Here is an 18,151-nt window from a genome sequence, read left to right as displayed (position 1 = left end):
GGACGGCAAGACGGAAAGGGACGTGACTCTGAGACCCTAAAGCCAGATGCAGCAGGGTTCAGACTGAATTCCGCTTCAAAGAGACAGAGTGTGAAAAATATCTGGGGGCAACTGGAGAAATCTGAATATGGACTGGGTATTAGATAGGATGAACATTTAATGACACAGAAAGATGAAGGTAACTGAAAAAGCATGCAATAAAAAAGAGTGACCGCTATGAGCTCACTGTGGTAAATACTACACACATTTATATGTTTACACACATAAAGAGAAAGCTAAATCTCTGAATGGTAGGTACATGGCATTTAATATTTCTATTTTCTAAAGAAATGATAACCTGTACTTTCTAACTTTCACAGTATATATTACTGGGTTTTTTTTAATAATTAAAGACTATTTTAATATAAAATAAAGAATTAGTTAAGCCAGAGAATGACAATTAATATCACATCTGCCTTGGACTATACCTAGGCTAATACATTGCTACCAGGTCAATTCAGAACTAGAGAAAAGTGCAAATTATTACAAGGATTTAAATTGGATATGGGGCTTCCCTGGTGGCGCAGTGGTTGAGAGTCCGCCTGCCAATGCAGGGGACACGGGTTCGTGACCCAGTCCGGGAAGATCCCACATGCCGTGAAGCGGCTGGGCCCGTGAGCCATGGCCGCTGAGCCTGCGCGTCCGGAGCCTGTGCTCCTCAACGGGAAAGGCCACAACGGTGAGAGGCCCGTGTACCGCAAAAAAAAAAAAAAATTGGATAGAACACTGCTTTTATTGTGAGGTTTGTAACATATATAGAGGTAAAATATATGACAACAATAGCACAAAGGCTGGAAGGGGAAATGAAAGCATGCTGCTGTAGACTATATGTGAAGCAGTATTATATGAGGAAGGTACCCACAAAGTATAGCTAATAAGCCAGAAATGGAGATAATATGTAATCATAAAAATATTCATCCAAACGAAAGCAGAAAAAGAATAAAAAGAACAAAGAACAGATGAGATAGGTAAAAACAAACAGTGAGATGGGAGATTTAAACCCAATCATGTCAACAATCACATTAAATAACAGGGGCTGGTAAACTGTTTCTGTAGAGTCAGATGATAAATATTTAGGGCTTTGACAGCCATGCAGTCTCTGTTTGATACAACTACTCAATCCCACCATTGTGCACAAAAGCAGCCATAGACAATATGTAAACACTAATAAGCATGGCTGTATTCCAAGGAAGTTTATTTATTTACAAAATGGGCAGCAAGCCAGATTTGGCCCATGGGCCATAGTTTGCCTACCTCTGGTCTAAACACTCAAATAAGAGGTAGAGAATGTCAGATTGGGTTAAAAACCACGATCCAATTATATGCTGTCTACGAAAGTCTCACTTCAAATACAAAAACAGCAAATTTATCAATGCCTGCAACGCTCTTTGAAATGCATCAAAAAATAAGATAAAATGATGAGTGTAGATATATATTCATGTTAATTTTGTAGACTTTACGTGGTAGGTACATGGGTTTTCACAGTACAAGCCTTTCAGTATCTCTGTAGGCTTAAATTTTTCCTAAGAAAATACTGGAAAAGGAAGAGGGAAGCAGTAATGTTCTATCACAGGCGATGAGAAGGGTTTAAAGGGTTTAAAGGAAAGATGTCAGATGCAGGAAAAAAAGAGCTAGTAAGAAAAAAACCACAATTATTAGGAAATAAATGGATTAAGAATATTTCAATATATTTTTGTACATAAGATGTAGAGACATAGGTTAACACATTTTAAAAAATCTGTTTATACATATATAGGTCTCAGAAGATTGACATGGGGTGGGTTCAGTGCACTCTTTTTGTTTAAGCTTCCCTAATTTAGATGCAGCAACCCCAAATTTGTAAACATTGGTTGAAATGCTCTCATCTAATCTGTAACTTGATGCAAAGAAGTGCACTAGTTGCCTCAGAAATGGCAGCTCTGAGCAGAACAGCACAGAAAGGAACGTGGTGCAGTGCAGTGAGAAGCAAGAGCTAGAGTAGTCAAGCTTTTGCACCAAAGGCAAGACTGGTAGGAAAAAAAGGCTTACAAGGTAAAAACCCACAAGGTGACAAAAAGGCGAAAATGATCATGGATCCAAACTTCTACTAGACAGTCAACATTAATTCCTTCTATCTCAAACTCCCTCAATAAATCTGATAGATACTTTGAAACTCTAACCTAGGGACCTTCTTTTTTTAATCCCCTTTTTCCCTACCGCTTCTTCAAAGGTTTCTGGCCTCCATGTGACAGTATTTGTATCTCTGATAGCTGTTAATTGAGAAAACAGAGGATGACAAAAGCTGATAGGAAGAGTAATACTTTTAAATAAATTTGGATAATATTAATCACCTCAGTATCTATGAACATTTGATATATAACAGTAATTTAATGGGAGAGATTACTTTCAATTCTCAGACAATGCTTCATTTGAATTTGCAGCCACCAGAGAAATTGTAGTACTCCCTAATAACTTCATGATTCCTCAAGGGTCCACATCATACATTAGAAATCTCTCCTCTAAGCAACACACACATCATACACAGAAAGAACATCCAATGTCTCTTCCACTTTCCCACTGATTACATGTGTTTTTCTGTTTTTTTGTTTTTTTCAATCAAGCAACCCAGTACTAGTTTCCTCTACACTTTAATGAGCTTCAAGGGATGGGCCTGCCTAACGAGGCTGACCAAGCAATGAAAAGGATGGTCAGGACCGATCCCTGATGTGGGTCCAGCACACTCAAGACATGCCACATACTCTCCTAGCGCGAGTTCTGAAAAAAAACTTCTTTTAGGGTTTTACATGGGGAAACCTGAGTAAACTAATGAAGGTAATCGAAAACACACTAAGGGCAAGTGCAGAAGAAACTAACACACCATTGTAAAGCAAGTATACCCCAATAAAGATGTTAAAAAAAAAAAAAAAAGAACCGAGTTGGAGAGCTCACACTTCCCAATTTCAAAACTTATCACAAAACTAGGGTAATCAAAAGTGTAATACTAACATAAGGATAGACATAAAGATTAATGGACTAGAATTGAGAGTTCAGAAATAAATCCATGCACCTATGGCCAAATCATTTTCTACAAGGCCGCCAAGTCCATTCAATGTGGGAAAAATTAGTCAAATAAATGGCACTGGGACAACTGGATTTCCACATGCAAAAGAATAAAGTTAGACCCCTATATCACACCATATACAAAATTAATTCAAAACGGATCAAAACCTAAACAAAAAGAACTACAACCATAAAACTCTCAGAAAAAAACAAAGGAGAAAATCTTCTTGACTTGAATTTGGCAATGGATTCTTAGACACTACATAGAAAGCATTGCAAACACAAAAATAAATTGGACCGGGCTTCCCTGGTGGCGCGGTGGTTGAGAGTCCGCCTGCCGATGCAGGGGACACGGGTTCGTGCCCCGGTCCGGGAAGATCCCACATGCCACGGAGCGGCTGGGCCCGTGAGCCATGGGCGCTGAGCCTGTGCGTCCGGAGCCTGTGCTCCGCAATGGGAGAGGCCACAACAGTGAGAGGCCCAGGTACCGCAATAAATAAATAAATAAATAAATAAACAAATAAATTGGGCCTCGTCAAAATTTAAAACTTTTGTGCATCAAGATATTATCAAGAAAGTAAAAAGAATGGGAGAAAATATCTACAAAACATATCTAATAACGGTTTAATATCCAGAATACATAAAAAACTACAACTCAACAACAAAAAGACAAACAATCCAATTTAAAAATGGGCAAAAAACTACAATAGGCACATGAAAAGATGCTCAACATCATTAGTGGCCACAATGGCAAGGGAGGGAGAGAAAGAGGGAGAGACTGAAAGAGAGAACAAATGTTAACAAGGCTGTGGGTAAACTGGACCCCTCATGCATGGCTGGTGGCAACTGAAAAACGTGCAGCCACTGTGGAAACAGTTAGGTGGTTCCTCAAAAAGCTAAACAATTATTACATGACCCAGCATTTCTCTGAGGTATATACCCTAAAAGTGAAACAGGGACTCAAACAGATACCTGTGAGGCAAAGTTCACTGCAGCATTATTCACAACTGCCAAAAGATGGAATCAACCTGTGTGTATCAACAGATGAACTGATAAAATGTGGTATATGTCTACATAATGGAATATTACTTAGCCATAAAAAGGAGTTAAGATTTTGACACATGCCACACATAGATGAACTTTGAAAACATTAAGCTAGTGAAATAAACTAGTCACAAAAGGACCAATACTGCATGATTCCACTCACATGAAATATTTTTAATAGGCAAATCTATAGAGACATAAAGTAGATTAGAGTTTATCAGAGGCTGGGGTGGGGCATGGGGAGTTACTACTTCAAGGTTACTGAGTTTGTTTGAGATGATGAAAATCGAGTTGCAAAACAGTGTTAATATCATTAATGCTACTGAATTGTACACTTAAAAATAGCTAAAATGCAGAATTCCTTGGTGGTCCAGTGGTTAGGACTCGGCGCTTTCACTGCTGGGGCCCAGGTTCGATCCCTGGTCAGGGAACTAACATCCCACAAGCCGTGCAGCGTGGCCCAAAAAAAGGCTAAAATGGCAAATTTTATGTTATATATATCTTACCATAATAAAAAAATTCTATAAATACACTTGGAGGATTTAAGAGAAAAAAGAGGTTAAAATATTTCATTACTTATTTTATACTGATTACATACTGAAATAATATTTTCAACATGAGGTTAAATAACTAAATTTTTTTTTTAACTAAATTAAAAAAATGGGAAAGTTTTCAAAACGACCAATGCAGTTGCACAGAGCCCTGTGTTCAGACAGGCCAGTGCTGGGGTGTAATCCCTGTTGTCAGCATTTTGAAAGTGTTAATAATCTCATCTTTGAATTTGTTTTATAAAGTGAAGTCTGATAGGACCGTGGAGCATGTGTCAGGGGCCTGAAGCGTCAGCTCACGCGTGGTCCTACCTCCACTGTCCTGGGACAGATTCTGTCCCTGCTCTCAGTCTCCACAACCCTCCTAACTCCCCTCACCCTGCAACCACTCCTAGACTCTTGTCCACCACCTGGGGCAATAACCAAGTTGTCAAGAGGTCCATATTCCCCAGTCGCCCTGGTGGGAGCCAGGAAGACCCGGGGAGAGGAGGAGGAAGGTGGTAACCAGCCCAGCCCTGGACTGGCAGCACCAAGGTGTTTGGTAGATAACTTGGGGCCTTGAGCCCACCCTGGATCCAGGCAACAGAAGCATCCTGGCACAGAAGCTGCAATCTCTTGGGAGTCACCCATCTGCTGTGGGTTGGGACAGTGCGCCTATGGCCCTGCATTTTCATTTTGCACAGTGCCCTCCAAATTATGTAGGTAACCTTTAAATTAACTGATCAAATGTTAACTTTTTTTTTAATATCTTGATCTAATTTATTTTATTTTATTTTATTTTATTTTTTTTTTTGCGGTATGCGGGCCTCTCACTGCTGTGGCCTCTCCCGTTGCGGAGCACAGGCTCCGGACGTGCAGGCTCAGCGGCCACGGCTCACGGGCCCAGCCGCTCTGCGGCATGTGGGATCCTCCCGGACCGGGGCACAAACCCGCGTCCCCTGCATCAGCAGGCGGACTCTCAACCACTGTGCCACCAGGGAAGCCCTATTTTATTTTTTACATTTTTATTTTATTTATTTATTTTTGGCTGCACTGGGTCTTCATTGCTGCGCGTGGGCTTTCTCTAGTTGCAGTGAGCAGGGGCTACTCTTCGTTGTGGTGGGCAGGCTTCTCATTGCGGTGGCTTCTCTTGTTGTGGAGCATGGGGTCTAGGCATGCGGGCTTGTGGCACGAGGGCTCAGTTAGTTGAGGTTCACGGGCTCTAGAGCGCAGGCTCAGGAGTTGTGGCGCACAAGTTAAGTTGCTCCGCGGCATGTGGGATCTTCCTGGACCAGGGCTCGAGCCCATGTCCCCTGCTTTGGCAGGCGGATTCTTAACCACTGGGCCACCAGGGAAGCCCCCAAATGTTAACTTTTTAAAAAACTCCTCAAGATACTCTAAGGAGTAGCAGGGTTTACATCTATTTTTAGAAAAGGAGATAAGGTTCTTGGAAGAGCCTATTTCCCCTAAGATTCACTTTTCTCAGCCAGGCTTTTGACAAGAACTGTACAGCCTACGATTTGAGGGCCTAACTCTTAGGATAAGTGGAGTCGTATATACCTTGGAAATCAGAGAAGGCAGAGTGATTTCTCACTATGAAATCTGAAATGCTGGCTAAGGAAACGGAAAGGACCACATGGACAGGTGTTCCCAGGGCTGACTCTCTGTAAGCACCCACAGACTTCAGATAAATTCCTTCTTGCTTAACTTAACTTGGTCAGTACTGGTTTTCGTTGCTTGAGACCAAGAGACTCTAAATAATACAATGGATTAAGAATAAATGCATTTGACATGGAAAGAAGTTCTTCATATGAGATTCAGAGAAAAGTAAGAACAAAGCTACAAGTATAGTATTTTATAGTTAGATCATGTCCTGTTTCTAAAAATCTGCAAAGATATAACAGTGTTTACCATGGAGATTCTGGGGTAACGGTTTACAATTGAGTCATTTTTTTCCTCTAAGTTTGTGTATATTTTCTAATTTTTCTATAATGAACTTCTACATTGCTTGAATTTTCAAAAATTTTGCAAAATATAGGACCAACTACAAATTAATAAAACAAAAATTTTCCCCCAAAAGAAATAGTAAAATTTAACCCAATAGCTAATTAACAATTCTGGTATGCCATTCAAATCTCTTACTTTTCTCTTGTGAAGTATGTATGTTTCTGTGTCACTATAGTCTTGGAAAGAAAAAGTAAACAGTCCTGAACAAATTCAGATGAGTAAACAATTCTTAGGCTGACTGAGGAAGCAAGTTAGTGAGGAATGTCCAGTTTTACGCCATGTCAAAAACAAAGGACTCCAGGATGAAAAATTTTAGTTGTTTCTGGCATTTTACCTAAAAATAAAACTAATTCTGTAAAAATTCCATTTAAAAAGTAAATTCACATTAAAGGAGACTAAAGAGAGATGACAACCAAAGGCAATACCTGACCCTAAATTGGGTCCACCACTGACAGGGGGAAAAATGCTATAAATGATTAGACAAAAATGTCATATCCATGTTAAATTTACCTAAGTTCATAACCATCCTGTGGCAATATAAGAGACTAATCTTATTCTTAGAAAACACACACTTTTAAGTATTTAGGTAATAAGGGTCATGAGATAAGCAACCTACTTAAGCGGCTCAGGGAAAAATACTACACACACACAGCACAGGCAAAAGTGTGCAAATATTAAAGCAAATGGGAGAAAATGTTAACAACTGGTAAGTCTGGGTAAAGGGTAATGAGTGTTCCCTGTACTATTTTTATTCTTGTAACTATTCTGTAAGTTTGAATTATTATTTCCAAATAGAACAGTTTTTTAAAAAACTGAATTCACTTAGCCTAGTGTGATGGGGGTTAATCAACTGGGTTGTGATTCTAAATTCCATGTTCCTGAAATATTCTTTCTAATTCCACTGGAGAATCCTACCCTATCTTTAAAAACATGGGGACTTCCCTGGCGGTCCAGTGGTTAAGACTCTGTGCTTCTATCGCAGGGGGCACAGGTTCTATCCCTGGCTGGGGAACTAATATCCCTCATGCCATGCGGCACAGCCAAAAATAAATAAATAAATACACAAATAAAAACAAACAAAAAACAGTTCAAATCTCATCTCCTCCATAAAGGCTGTTCTAGCCTCCTCAGCTAGAAGTGATCTGTCTGTTTCTCACTATGACTGTTTCAAGTTTGTCTCAGCTCCTGCTAGACTGTCAACCCCCTTCAAGGGTAAGTATCCTGACTAATTCTCTACATTCCCTGGAACGAGGACACTGAGGCCCAGAGAGTCACAGATGTGCCCAAGGCCACACCACTAGCTGCTAGCCAGGACTAAAGTGAAAGCCACGCCTTCATCCCCCAAATATTCCAAAGAGAGTTTCAGTCTGTTACTGAAGGCACTGCTATACCTTCAGGGCACATTTTTTGAGCATCTACCGCGTGCCAGGCACCATTCCAAAAATTTTCTCATAATCATTTGAAATTTCCTCAGTCTATATATATTGTGCTCTTAGCTTGTTATTTTTATATTCTCTGCAAATATTACTTAAACTCACATACTTATCTATTATTAATGGACTATGTGTCCACTATCTACCTTCTCAAACCTGTCTCCAAAAGATTATCCTGCTTTCTTCCTCATGCATAAAATATGACTTACAGACAGAGCTGCAGGAACAATGACAGTGCTCTCACTTTAAGACTGCTCTGGAACAACAGTGTCTCAGAGCTTCCAATTCAGTATCTCCTCCAACCTTTTATTTCCAAATAAACTTTCAGGCACAGTCTGTTATTGAAAGTACTTCTCTACTTGGGTTTTACTTTCATTCATTCACTTGAAAAATATTTGTTAAAAAATATATATATGTTAAGCATGTACAGGTAATAGAGTGGATAACAAAACAATGTGGTGCATGCCTTCTTACATTCAAGTGAGGGATACAGATAAACAAATAACATCAGGTATTGCAGGAGCTCTGAAGAAAGAGCAGGTAAGATAGATAACAAAGTGAAAAGGGCAGCATTTTAGGGGGAAGATCTCTCTGCGGTGGTAATGTTTGAAGATAACTATTTGAGGTCTACCTTTGAGAAATTTTACTTTAGAGCAAAAATCAATTCTGACCATTAATGAGAATCCTGGTTAAGTATTGGTCTTTCAGCATCAGAACACCTGAACACCTTTTTATAAATAAAAGTCAATCTGGTTCAAAGTCTGAGATTTGAAAATTAAGAAACTGAACTCTTCCCAGGCCAATAACACCTTGAATCGAATTCTTCACAAGTCTGAAAAATTCAAAGCAGACACGGTCCCTATTTCAATAGCTATGAATTAAACATGCATAGAATTATAAGTGGCTACAAAGCTACAAAGCAAGCTTTATTTAACAATTTTTATTTCTTTATGCCGGCCATATATTCTCCAGTTATAAGAAAAGATAAAATTATATGAGAACATAATTTATCAATAAAGTGTGTGACTGTGACCTTAATTTTTAAACTTTTGTAAGACTGAATGTATTAAATTCACAAATCAGAAAAAAACAAAAGAAAACAAACAACCCTATCATACAAGTATGCATCCCCATTTGACCATCACTGACAAAATTGAGTTAGTTTTCTTCTGATAAAATAATTTATGTAATTCAAGACACTCCCCTCAAAAAACAAAAATATGTTGCAACTAATGACTATAAACAGTCCCTCCTAAAAGTAACGTTAAAAACTGGAAGAGCCTAAAGTAGCCCACTTTAAGTCAAAGACATGAATAAAAACGAATGCTATTCCCACGGCTCATTTCAAGAGTCGGCAATTTCCATCTTGAGGCATCTTACCCATTCTCCAAAACCTCCCAGTTCAAATCTCACCACCCCCAGTATCTCCAATATTACTGTCTTCTCTTAATCTGTTACTTATGCCTTCTTACCTTCAGCAACTCTTTGCAGCTGTCAAGCCCAATATCCATAAGAATGCTTTTCACCTTTTTCCGTACCTTCCTGATGTTGTCAAGATTCTCCACGGGAATTTGAAACATTTTTGAAATTTTCCTTAAAAGGGAAGAAAACAAAACTGTAATAAGTACATATACACATACACACACACATAAAATTTTTTAAAACAGGGCTGGTAAAACAGAGTAATTTTTATTCTGGGACAATTAGATTTCCACATACAAAAGAATGAAGTTGGACTCTTCCCTTATACCATATACAAAAATTAACTCAAAATGGATCATACATGCACATGCACAAGGTGAAATTTTAAAACTCTCAGAAGAAAACATAGGCATAAATCTTCATGACCTTGGATTTGGCAATGGATTCTTAGATATGACACCAAAAAGCACTAGCAACAAAAGAAAAAATAGATAAGTTGGACTTCATCAAAATTAAAGACCTACCTGCTTTGAAGGAAACCATCAAAAAAGCAAAGAGAATCCACAAAATGGGAGAAAATATTTGTAAATCTTACTTCTGATAAGAAACTTATATCCAGAATACATAACAATAATTAAAAGGCAAATAAAAAACCCAACTTAAAAATAGGCTAAGGGGACTTCCCTGGTGGCGCAGTGGTTAACAATCTGCCTGCCAATGCAGGGGACATGGGTTCAATCCCTGGTATGGGAAGATCCCATAAGCCGCGGAGCAACTAAGCTCGTGGGCCACAACTACTGAGCCCATGAGCCACAACTAAAGAGAAGCCTCGTGCCTCAACGAAAGCTCCCACATGCCTCAACGAAGATCCTGTGTGAGGGAACATTATGCTATGTGAAAGGAGCCAGACACCAAGGACCACATATTATACGATTCAATGTATATGAAGTATCCAGAACAGGCAAATCTATAGAGACAGAAAGGAGAATACTGGCTGCTTAAGGCTGAGGTGGACTGGAAGGTGATGGCTAAGGGGAACAGGGTTTCCTTCTGGAATAGTGACAGTACTCTAAAATCGACTGTGGTGATGTATGCACAACTCTGTGAACCCACTAAAAGCCACTTAGTAAGTACACTTTAAATAGGTGAACTGGGGACTTCCCTGGTGGTCCAGCGGTTAAGACTCCACGCTCCCAATGCCGGGAGCCTGGGTTGGATCCCTGGTCAGGGAACTAGATCCTGCATGCCGCAACTAAAGATCCCGTGTGCCTCCATGAAGATCCCACATGCCGCAACTAAGACCCGGCAGAGCCAAATAAATAAATAAATAATTTTTTTAAAAAAAGGTGAAGTGTATGGTATGTAAATTACATCTCCATAAAGCTGTTTTTAAAATACCTGAAAAAGCATAAAATTAAAATAAATCCTGTGGTACTTGACCATGATAAGAGGTGTAGCTGTGACCTCATTATTTTTAACACATACATAGATTAAAAATAAATACATTTGTTAATCTGTCTGTGTATATTGTATAGCTCTGTCCACTGCGAGAGCCTGGAAGCAGTTACACACCCCAGTAGCAGTGAGCACTCCTTGGGCCCAAATCTTTTCTTTTTTTTTTTTATTTTATTTATTTATTTACTTATTTTTGGCTGCGTGGGGTCTTTGTTGCTGCGCCCAGGCTTTCTCTAGTTGCGGACAGAAGAGGCTAGTCTTCATTGCAGTACGGGGGCTTCTCATTGCGGCGGCTTCTCTTGTTGCAGGGCATGGGCTCAGTAGTTGTGGCACACGGGCTCAGTTGTTGTGGCTCACAGGCTCTAGAGCGCAGGCTCAGTAGTTGTGGCTCATGGGCTTAGTTGCTCCACAGCATGTGGGATCTTCCCAGACCAGGGCTCGAACCCGTGTCCCCTGCATTGGCAGGCAGATTCTTAACCACTGTGCCACCTGCGAAGTCCCTCAAATCTTACTTTCTAAATACCACTTTCCATTAAAAGGAAACAGGGCTCCTTGGAAAAAACGGCTGATTCTAGGGCTGGAGCACATAAAAGACAAGATGAGCCTAGAATGTCTTATGCCAGAAAATAACGAAGTTGCTCAAAGAATGGTGAGACATGTCAAAAGGACTGAAAAGAAGTCAAGCGCTTGAAGAAGTTCCCACAAGCCAAATGTGGGACAATGTGGGTACCAAATAAGTAATGACAATAACAGATTAATCTGTGGCACTGAATTTTCCAAAGATAGCGTAACAGGATCTCCCATCCCACATGCTTTCCTTAAAATATGTCCTTGACACTCCTCCCAAAAAGTAGGGGCATCTATGCTCCCACCCTTTGAACCTGGGCAGAACTTTGTGGCAACCTCAACCAATAAAGTGTGGCAGAAGTAATGCCATGTGAATTCCAAAGGTAGACCATAAAAAATGCCACATGCTTTTGCCTGCCCTCTGGGTACCATTACTCTTGGAATCTAGACTCCTTATTGTAAGAAGTTCAACTAGCCCACATGGAGAGGCTCCACATCAACTAGCAGACACAAAAGTGAAGATGCAAAAAAAAAAAAAAAAGTGAAGATGCTCTAGAGCCTGCAGCTGTCCAGTGACCCTGAGCCTTTGAGTCTTTCCAGATGAGGCCCCAGACATTGTGGAATATAAACAAGCCATCTTTCCTGCTCCCACCTGAACTCCTGACCCAAAGAATTACTGAGTTTTTTTAATAAAATGTTTCATTCTACAAAGTTTTGGGGTGGTTTGGTATTCAGAAATAGTAACCAAAAGATAACCCACTAGAATATAAACTTAAGTCCATGGTAACATAAACAATTTAATAAATTGAAAGTTTAGTGAGGAATGGGATATCTTACATGGTTTCCAAGCATCTCCCCACAAAATACTTGTTAATAACCAAAGGGGAAAGTGTAATTCACAGAAGTCTGGCAGACATTCAGTTAAGAGACACTGTACAAAATACCTAACCTGCAATCTTCAAACGTGTCCAGATGATACAAGGGCGCACTATTCCTAATAGCCAAAATGTGGAAACAACCCAAGTGTCCACCAAATGTTGACTGGATGAACAAAATATGGCATACCCATACCACAAAATAGTATCTGGCAATAAAAGTAACTAGGTACTGATGCACGCTACAACATGAATGAATCTCGAAAACATGACGCTAAGTGAAAGAAGCCAGACGCAAAAGTCCTCATACTGTCTGATTCCATTTACGTGAAATGTTCAGAAAAGACAAATCTACAGAGATAGAAGGTAGATTAGCAGTCAGCTGCGGGTGGGAACGGGTAGTAACTGCACATGAATAGGTTTTTGGGGAGAGTGCTGGAAATGTTCTAATATTAGATTATGTTGTTGGTTGCATAACTCTATAAATTTACTAAAAATCAACTAATTATACACTTAGAAAAAGATCATGGAAGGAAAAACTAAGAACTGTTCCAGACTGAGAGAGACTAAAGATAACTAAATTCAATGCGCAATTCTAACTAGATTCTTTACTATAAATGATGTTATTGGAACAACTGGCAAAACTTCAATGGAGTCTGAGGATTAGATGGTAATAAACTGATCTCCTGATTTTGATGGTTGTGTTCTGCATATATATGAGAATGTTCTTATTGTAGGAAACAGACAATATTGGGGGTAATGTGGCATCATTTTTGTCAACTTAGTTTCAAATGATTCAGGGGAAGAAGTTCTTTGTACTGTACTTGCAACTTTCTATAAATCCAAAACTATTTCAAAAAAAGTTTTAATGTGCAAGCTATAAAACAAAATCAGTTAAACTCGAGTTAAAGAAATGCCAGGTAAAAAAATGAATGCCAATTTTTTATTATCAAAACAGTAACTTAAAGATTGATAATATCCTCTGGTAGTGAGGATAAGTAGAAAAACTGTACTTTCTGCATGTTTACAGGACAACTGGCAGTACCTCCCAAGATCTTAAATAACAATTTCTGTAAGCCCGCAATTCCACTTCTATACCCTCTTATAACCAAACCCCTCCTCCCTCAAGGATAAGCTTGGTGCCCCTCGAGGAATTCCCAGAGTGGCCAGTTTATACTTATTTCATTGCACTCACCTCACTACGTTGTAATTATCTACTTCTACACCTATTTTCCCTATTGGACTGAACTTCTTCAGGGCAGGAATCATGTTTTCTTTGCACATCTGGGCCTATCACTGAGGTTCAAAATGGAAAGGCTATGGAGGGTTGGTGACTTGGAGTCCAAGATATTCCAAGTGAATAGATCAGCATCAGAAAATGACTGAGGTAAGGTAGTAAAAGTCTGAATATACTGGGCAAAAGGTAAGTAAAACCAAAAAGGTGGACTGGAATAAAACGAGAGATGAGCGGGGCAGGGAGGGTTAACAGTGGGAGAACCTTTTCGTGGGTAATAAAGAAACATGAAGTGTTTGAGAAGCTGATTTGGAATGGACACGCTTTTCAGACAAGTTATCTATGTGAAAAGTATATCTCAGCCTCAGTAGAAAGTGAGCTTGAAGGATCATTTAGCATTTTAGAACTGGGAGATATAAAAATCATAGGAAGTAAAGTTAAAAATAATAAAATTAGGGCTTCCCTGGTGGCGCAGTGGTTGAGAGTCCGCCTGCCGATGCCGGGGACACGGGTTCGTGCCCCGGTCCAGGAGGATCCAACATGCCGCAGAGCGGCTGGGCCCGTGAGCCATGGCCGCTGAGCTTGCGCGTCCGGAGCCTGTGCTCCGCAACGGGAGAGGCCACAGCAGTGAGAGGCCCGCGTACAGCAAAAAAAAAAAAAAAAAAAAAAACTAATAATAAAATTATTAACAATAAAATTCACTGAATTGGGTTCTAGCCTTCAAAAGCATAATTTAACAGAGGAGCTGTCAAGAACCTCGTGGTGGCATTCCTAAATATTAAGCACAAGGTCACTTTCAAGCCCCGACTGGCTTCCTTGGCCAGAGCATGCCTCAAAAATCCTTTATGCTTTCCACTCACTTTATCAGACTTGCCGTTATTTCCTCCTTAAAGTCCCACTATCCTCTCTATCCTTTGGGGTTCTTCTTTCCCCAAAGCGGGTAAATAGAACTGTCCAAGGTTAAGACCACCATCCACATATATCCAAAACAAAAAAGCTAAATTTTTTGCTTGCAAAGAAATCTGGCCTTACAAAGCAAGTGCTGATCTTATCACAGTTTTGAGAAGCAAGGAGTACAGGGATTGGTACACTCCCAGAAGCAGTTTAGGGATTGGCCAATTTTCACAGGATGGTTCCCAAGGCTGCTACTGACAGGCCGACCCTCAGGAGGAAGGCACTGAAAAGAGACTTCCAGTGACTGGGCAAGTTTTAAAGGGCTCAGCAGTTACTTGTTCAAGGCTTGGGAGGAGGGTCAAGGAAGTCTGTCTTCTTCAATTTGGAGAATCGGAGCTTTTTATTCTCAACTGTAAGTGCCCCCATTCCCTCATCATTGCTATTGTGGTTCCCCGCCCCCTCCCAAAACAAGTACACAGATCCATTCTTAATTTAAAAAAAAAAAAGTTTCCTCTTTTCAGCAGTTTGCTGTTTTAGGGAAACCAAGTAAAGATAATAAAAAATAAAACGTAGGTAAATCACAGAAGTTTCATAACCTTAAAACAATTCTTTCAAAATCCTTGGTCTACTGTTGCCAATCACTTTGGGGAACAGAAGGTGACTTTTACCATTATTTCTCCATTCTAAGAGATGCAAGATTTCATAAAGAGGACCCAGTGGATTAATTAACTAGGAAAGAAGTTGTTCAGTGCTTCCATATCTATAGATCCTTTATTGATGCTGTTCTCTATATATTCTTAGTACTCAGTTAAATCTGTATCTTCACCATTAGAAAACAGCACGCTAATGCAGCTGCACTAATCTATCAACCTCTGTTCATAGTAAATTACCTTTAATTTCACAGTGTGTGGTAGACACGGAATTACCAAAAATTGCGCTGATGTGCACAAGAAAATATTACTTCCCAAAGAGGCACTTAAAGGGTTTCTTTTGTTGCTTTTTAGTATCATGATTATTTAAGAATATTCCATTATTGAAAAAGTACACTGCAAAAAAGAAAATCATTCAGGTAATATAATACTTTTTAAAGCCACAGAACTTGCTTTTCAGTTCCTGTGAAATCTAAGTTCTAAAAAGATTTCACTTCAGAAGCAACCCCACACAATCATCTCACGAGCAAAAGATTCTGGAGCTGCACTGCCTGAGCTCAAATCAGCTCCACAGCTGACTAGCTGTGTGATCTTCGACAAGTCACTTAATCCTGGGGCCTCAGTTCCTTCTGCACAACCTACTCTGAGAAGCACTTTTGAGAAAGAACAGTTTAATACAAGAAAAGCACTTAGAACATAAGGCTGTGAGTTGCCATTATCTAACTCCAAAAAATCTACATGAAATGTCCCAACTATTGGAATACAGGTTTGTTGTTTTTTTGTTTTTAAGTAACTTTAAAAACACATAATATTCAGGGATTTCCCTGGTGGCGCAGTGGATAAGAATCCGTCTGCCAATGCAGGGGACACGGGTTCGAGCCCTGGTCCGGGAAGATCCCACATGCCGCGGAGCAACTAAGCCTGTGCGCCACAACTACTGAAGCCCGGGAGACACAACTACTGAAGCCCGCACGCCTAGAGCCCGTGACCCACAACAAGAGAAGCCACTGCAAGAAGCAGCCCACGCACCGCAAGGAAGAGAAGCCCCGGCTCGCCTCAACTAGAGAAAGCCCTCGCGCAGCAACGAAGACCCAACGCAGCCATAAATTAATTAATTAATTAATTTAAAAAAAAAAAAACCACACAGTATTTGTACAATGCATGAAAGCAAGATTCAAAGGTCAGGAATACCCCTTCTCAGACTTGTGGCCTTCAGCAAGTCATCATCTTTCAGTCAGTCTCCCCACTTGTTAAACAGTGCCCTAACAGGTGTGCGACATCCAGAGTGGCGGCCACGGCAGAAAGCTGGGGCGTGACCCCTCAAAGGGACTTCAACCACAAATTCACCAAAAGCACATCGCAAACCTGGGTTCAAGTTAAAAAGGTGTCCCAGATCTCTGCAGCTAAAAATCTTTTAACAACTCCACCTTCACCTCCCGTCACCGACCTTCAATTCCTAACCCTAAATCCAGCTCTCACGTCCTCACCACCGCTCAGATGGACGGGTGAGCATCTCCGCCCCACTCCGGTCCACCCTCCAGGCCAGCACCAGTTCCCTTCCTGCACACAGGTCTGTCACTTCCACGCCTAAAGACCACTGGCTCAACACAGCTGCATCTCCAACCGGAATATCAAAGTTCGTTCAGCTCTAAGTAAGTCACGCACGCACTACTTCACTTCCAAAGATGAACACGCACTTCCCAGAAGCCGCACTTTTCACGCGGTCCTCTCCCCAAGACGCTCCCCACAACCTTGACTCCCCGCCCCACCTATCTGGCGAGACCTGGGTACCCGCCGCTGTCTGCCCGCACTTGCCCATCTGCATTGTAAATCACCACACAGAAGAGTCCTTCAGGTCTCAAGAGACTGCCATTACCCATTCCATTCAATTAGAACGAGTTTTAAGAGCATTCAGGTAAGCCTCCCATTGAAATTCAAAGAAAATACTTTAAATATTTAACTACTTATCATTTTGCAACTGTGTACAGGGTGAACTGGTGGCTACAGGTTTGGACGTTCCAAAGCCAAGTGAGAGGAGAAATTCTGCACCCAGACTACGTCAACGCAGGAAGCGACGACATATGAAAAGTTAAAACGTTCATGTCAACAACTGCATGTGGTCAATATTCACACCAAACGCTCAGGGGTGAAGGAACTGGGCTTTGCTACTGGCTGTTCTCTCCTCCTGAGAGACAGCCGCCACAGCGCAGGCCGGGTGAGCTCGCATCCGCTCGGCCCGCGTCCGCACTCGCTCCGGGCGGCTCCCCGGGTCCCCGTCCCGCCGCCCTCCGCACGCCCGGCCCTCCCCAGCCGCCGCCCAGTCCCCGCGTCCCCCTCACCCCGGTCCCGTCCCCCCGCCCCGCCCCCCGAACCCCCATCCCCGCCCCCTCCCCACCCCCGGCCCCCACGTGACGCGGAGGAACGACGGGCGCCCTTCTGGCGGCTAGCCCCGCGCCTGGAGAACGTCGCGGGATTCGTGAGGCGGCCCCGGGCCGCGGGGTGTGGGCGGGATGGGGCGGGGCCGCCGCCGGGACTTCGCGGGCCGGGCCGGGCCGGGCCAGGGGCGTCGGCGCGGGCCGGGGTTACCTACCGCTGGGCGACCGCAGCGCCGCCGCGTCCCCCGCCGCTCTCGCCGCGCCCGCTGGGGCCCCGCGCCCGCCCGCCTCAGCCCCGCGCGGCGGGACCCCGGCTCGGCGCGCGCCCACCCCGCGCGACCCCGTCCCCTCCTCCCAGCTCGGCCAGAAAGAGAAAATGGCGCTCGATTGGCCTCCGGAAGTGACGCGCGCCCTCATTTGCATGCCGGAGCAGCCAGCCAATGGGGGAAGAGTGTGCAAGGGACCCCTGGGCACTGCCCCACAGGCCCCTAGGGGCCCCTGTCTTAAGCTGGACTGGAGACTCAGCAGTGGGAATGGGGGTCTGTATTGAAGCTCCCTCCCCTGACACCCCTCCTGCCACAGTGGACTGG

The 18,151-nt window shown here is 42.1% G+C and overlaps 1 protein-coding gene across 8 annotated transcripts in view; it reads right to left on the bottom strand.

The window, feature by feature from the left end:
* ADNP2 (ADNP homeobox 2) overlaps window positions 1-17,877 on the bottom strand; it is a 54,045-nt gene extending 36,168 nt beyond the window's left edge. For 7 of the 8 annotated variants that reach the window (XR_016387675.1, XR_016387677.1, XR_016387678.1 and 4 more), the window contains exons 1-2: window positions 17,777-17,877; window positions 9,562-9,682 (exon numbers count right to left, since the gene is read on the bottom strand). Coding sequence is in view for 3 of the 8 variants with exons in the window: in XM_022560028.2 (XP_022415736.1) it covers window positions 9,562-9,669 (108 nt within the window). In the remaining 5 variants the exon portion in view is untranslated. Of the gene's footprint in view, window positions 1-9,561; window positions 17,519-17,776 lie in introns of those variants that run through there. The other variant, XM_089895374.1, reaches the window with a different exon arrangement.
* Between the last annotated feature and the right edge of the window lie 274 nt (window positions 17,878-18,151).

This window comes from Delphinapterus leucas, chromosome 14 (genome assembly GCF_059928025.1).
Source record: "Delphinapterus leucas isolate spDelLeu-1000000601 "Yukka" chromosome 14, BTC_Dleu_Yukka2, whole genome shotgun sequence".
Lineage (NCBI taxonomy): Eukaryota > Metazoa > Chordata > Mammalia > Artiodactyla > Monodontidae > Delphinapterus > Delphinapterus leucas.
The sequence above is the reverse complement of the archived record's forward strand: the minus strand, read 5'-3'. Positions and strand labels throughout refer to the sequence as shown.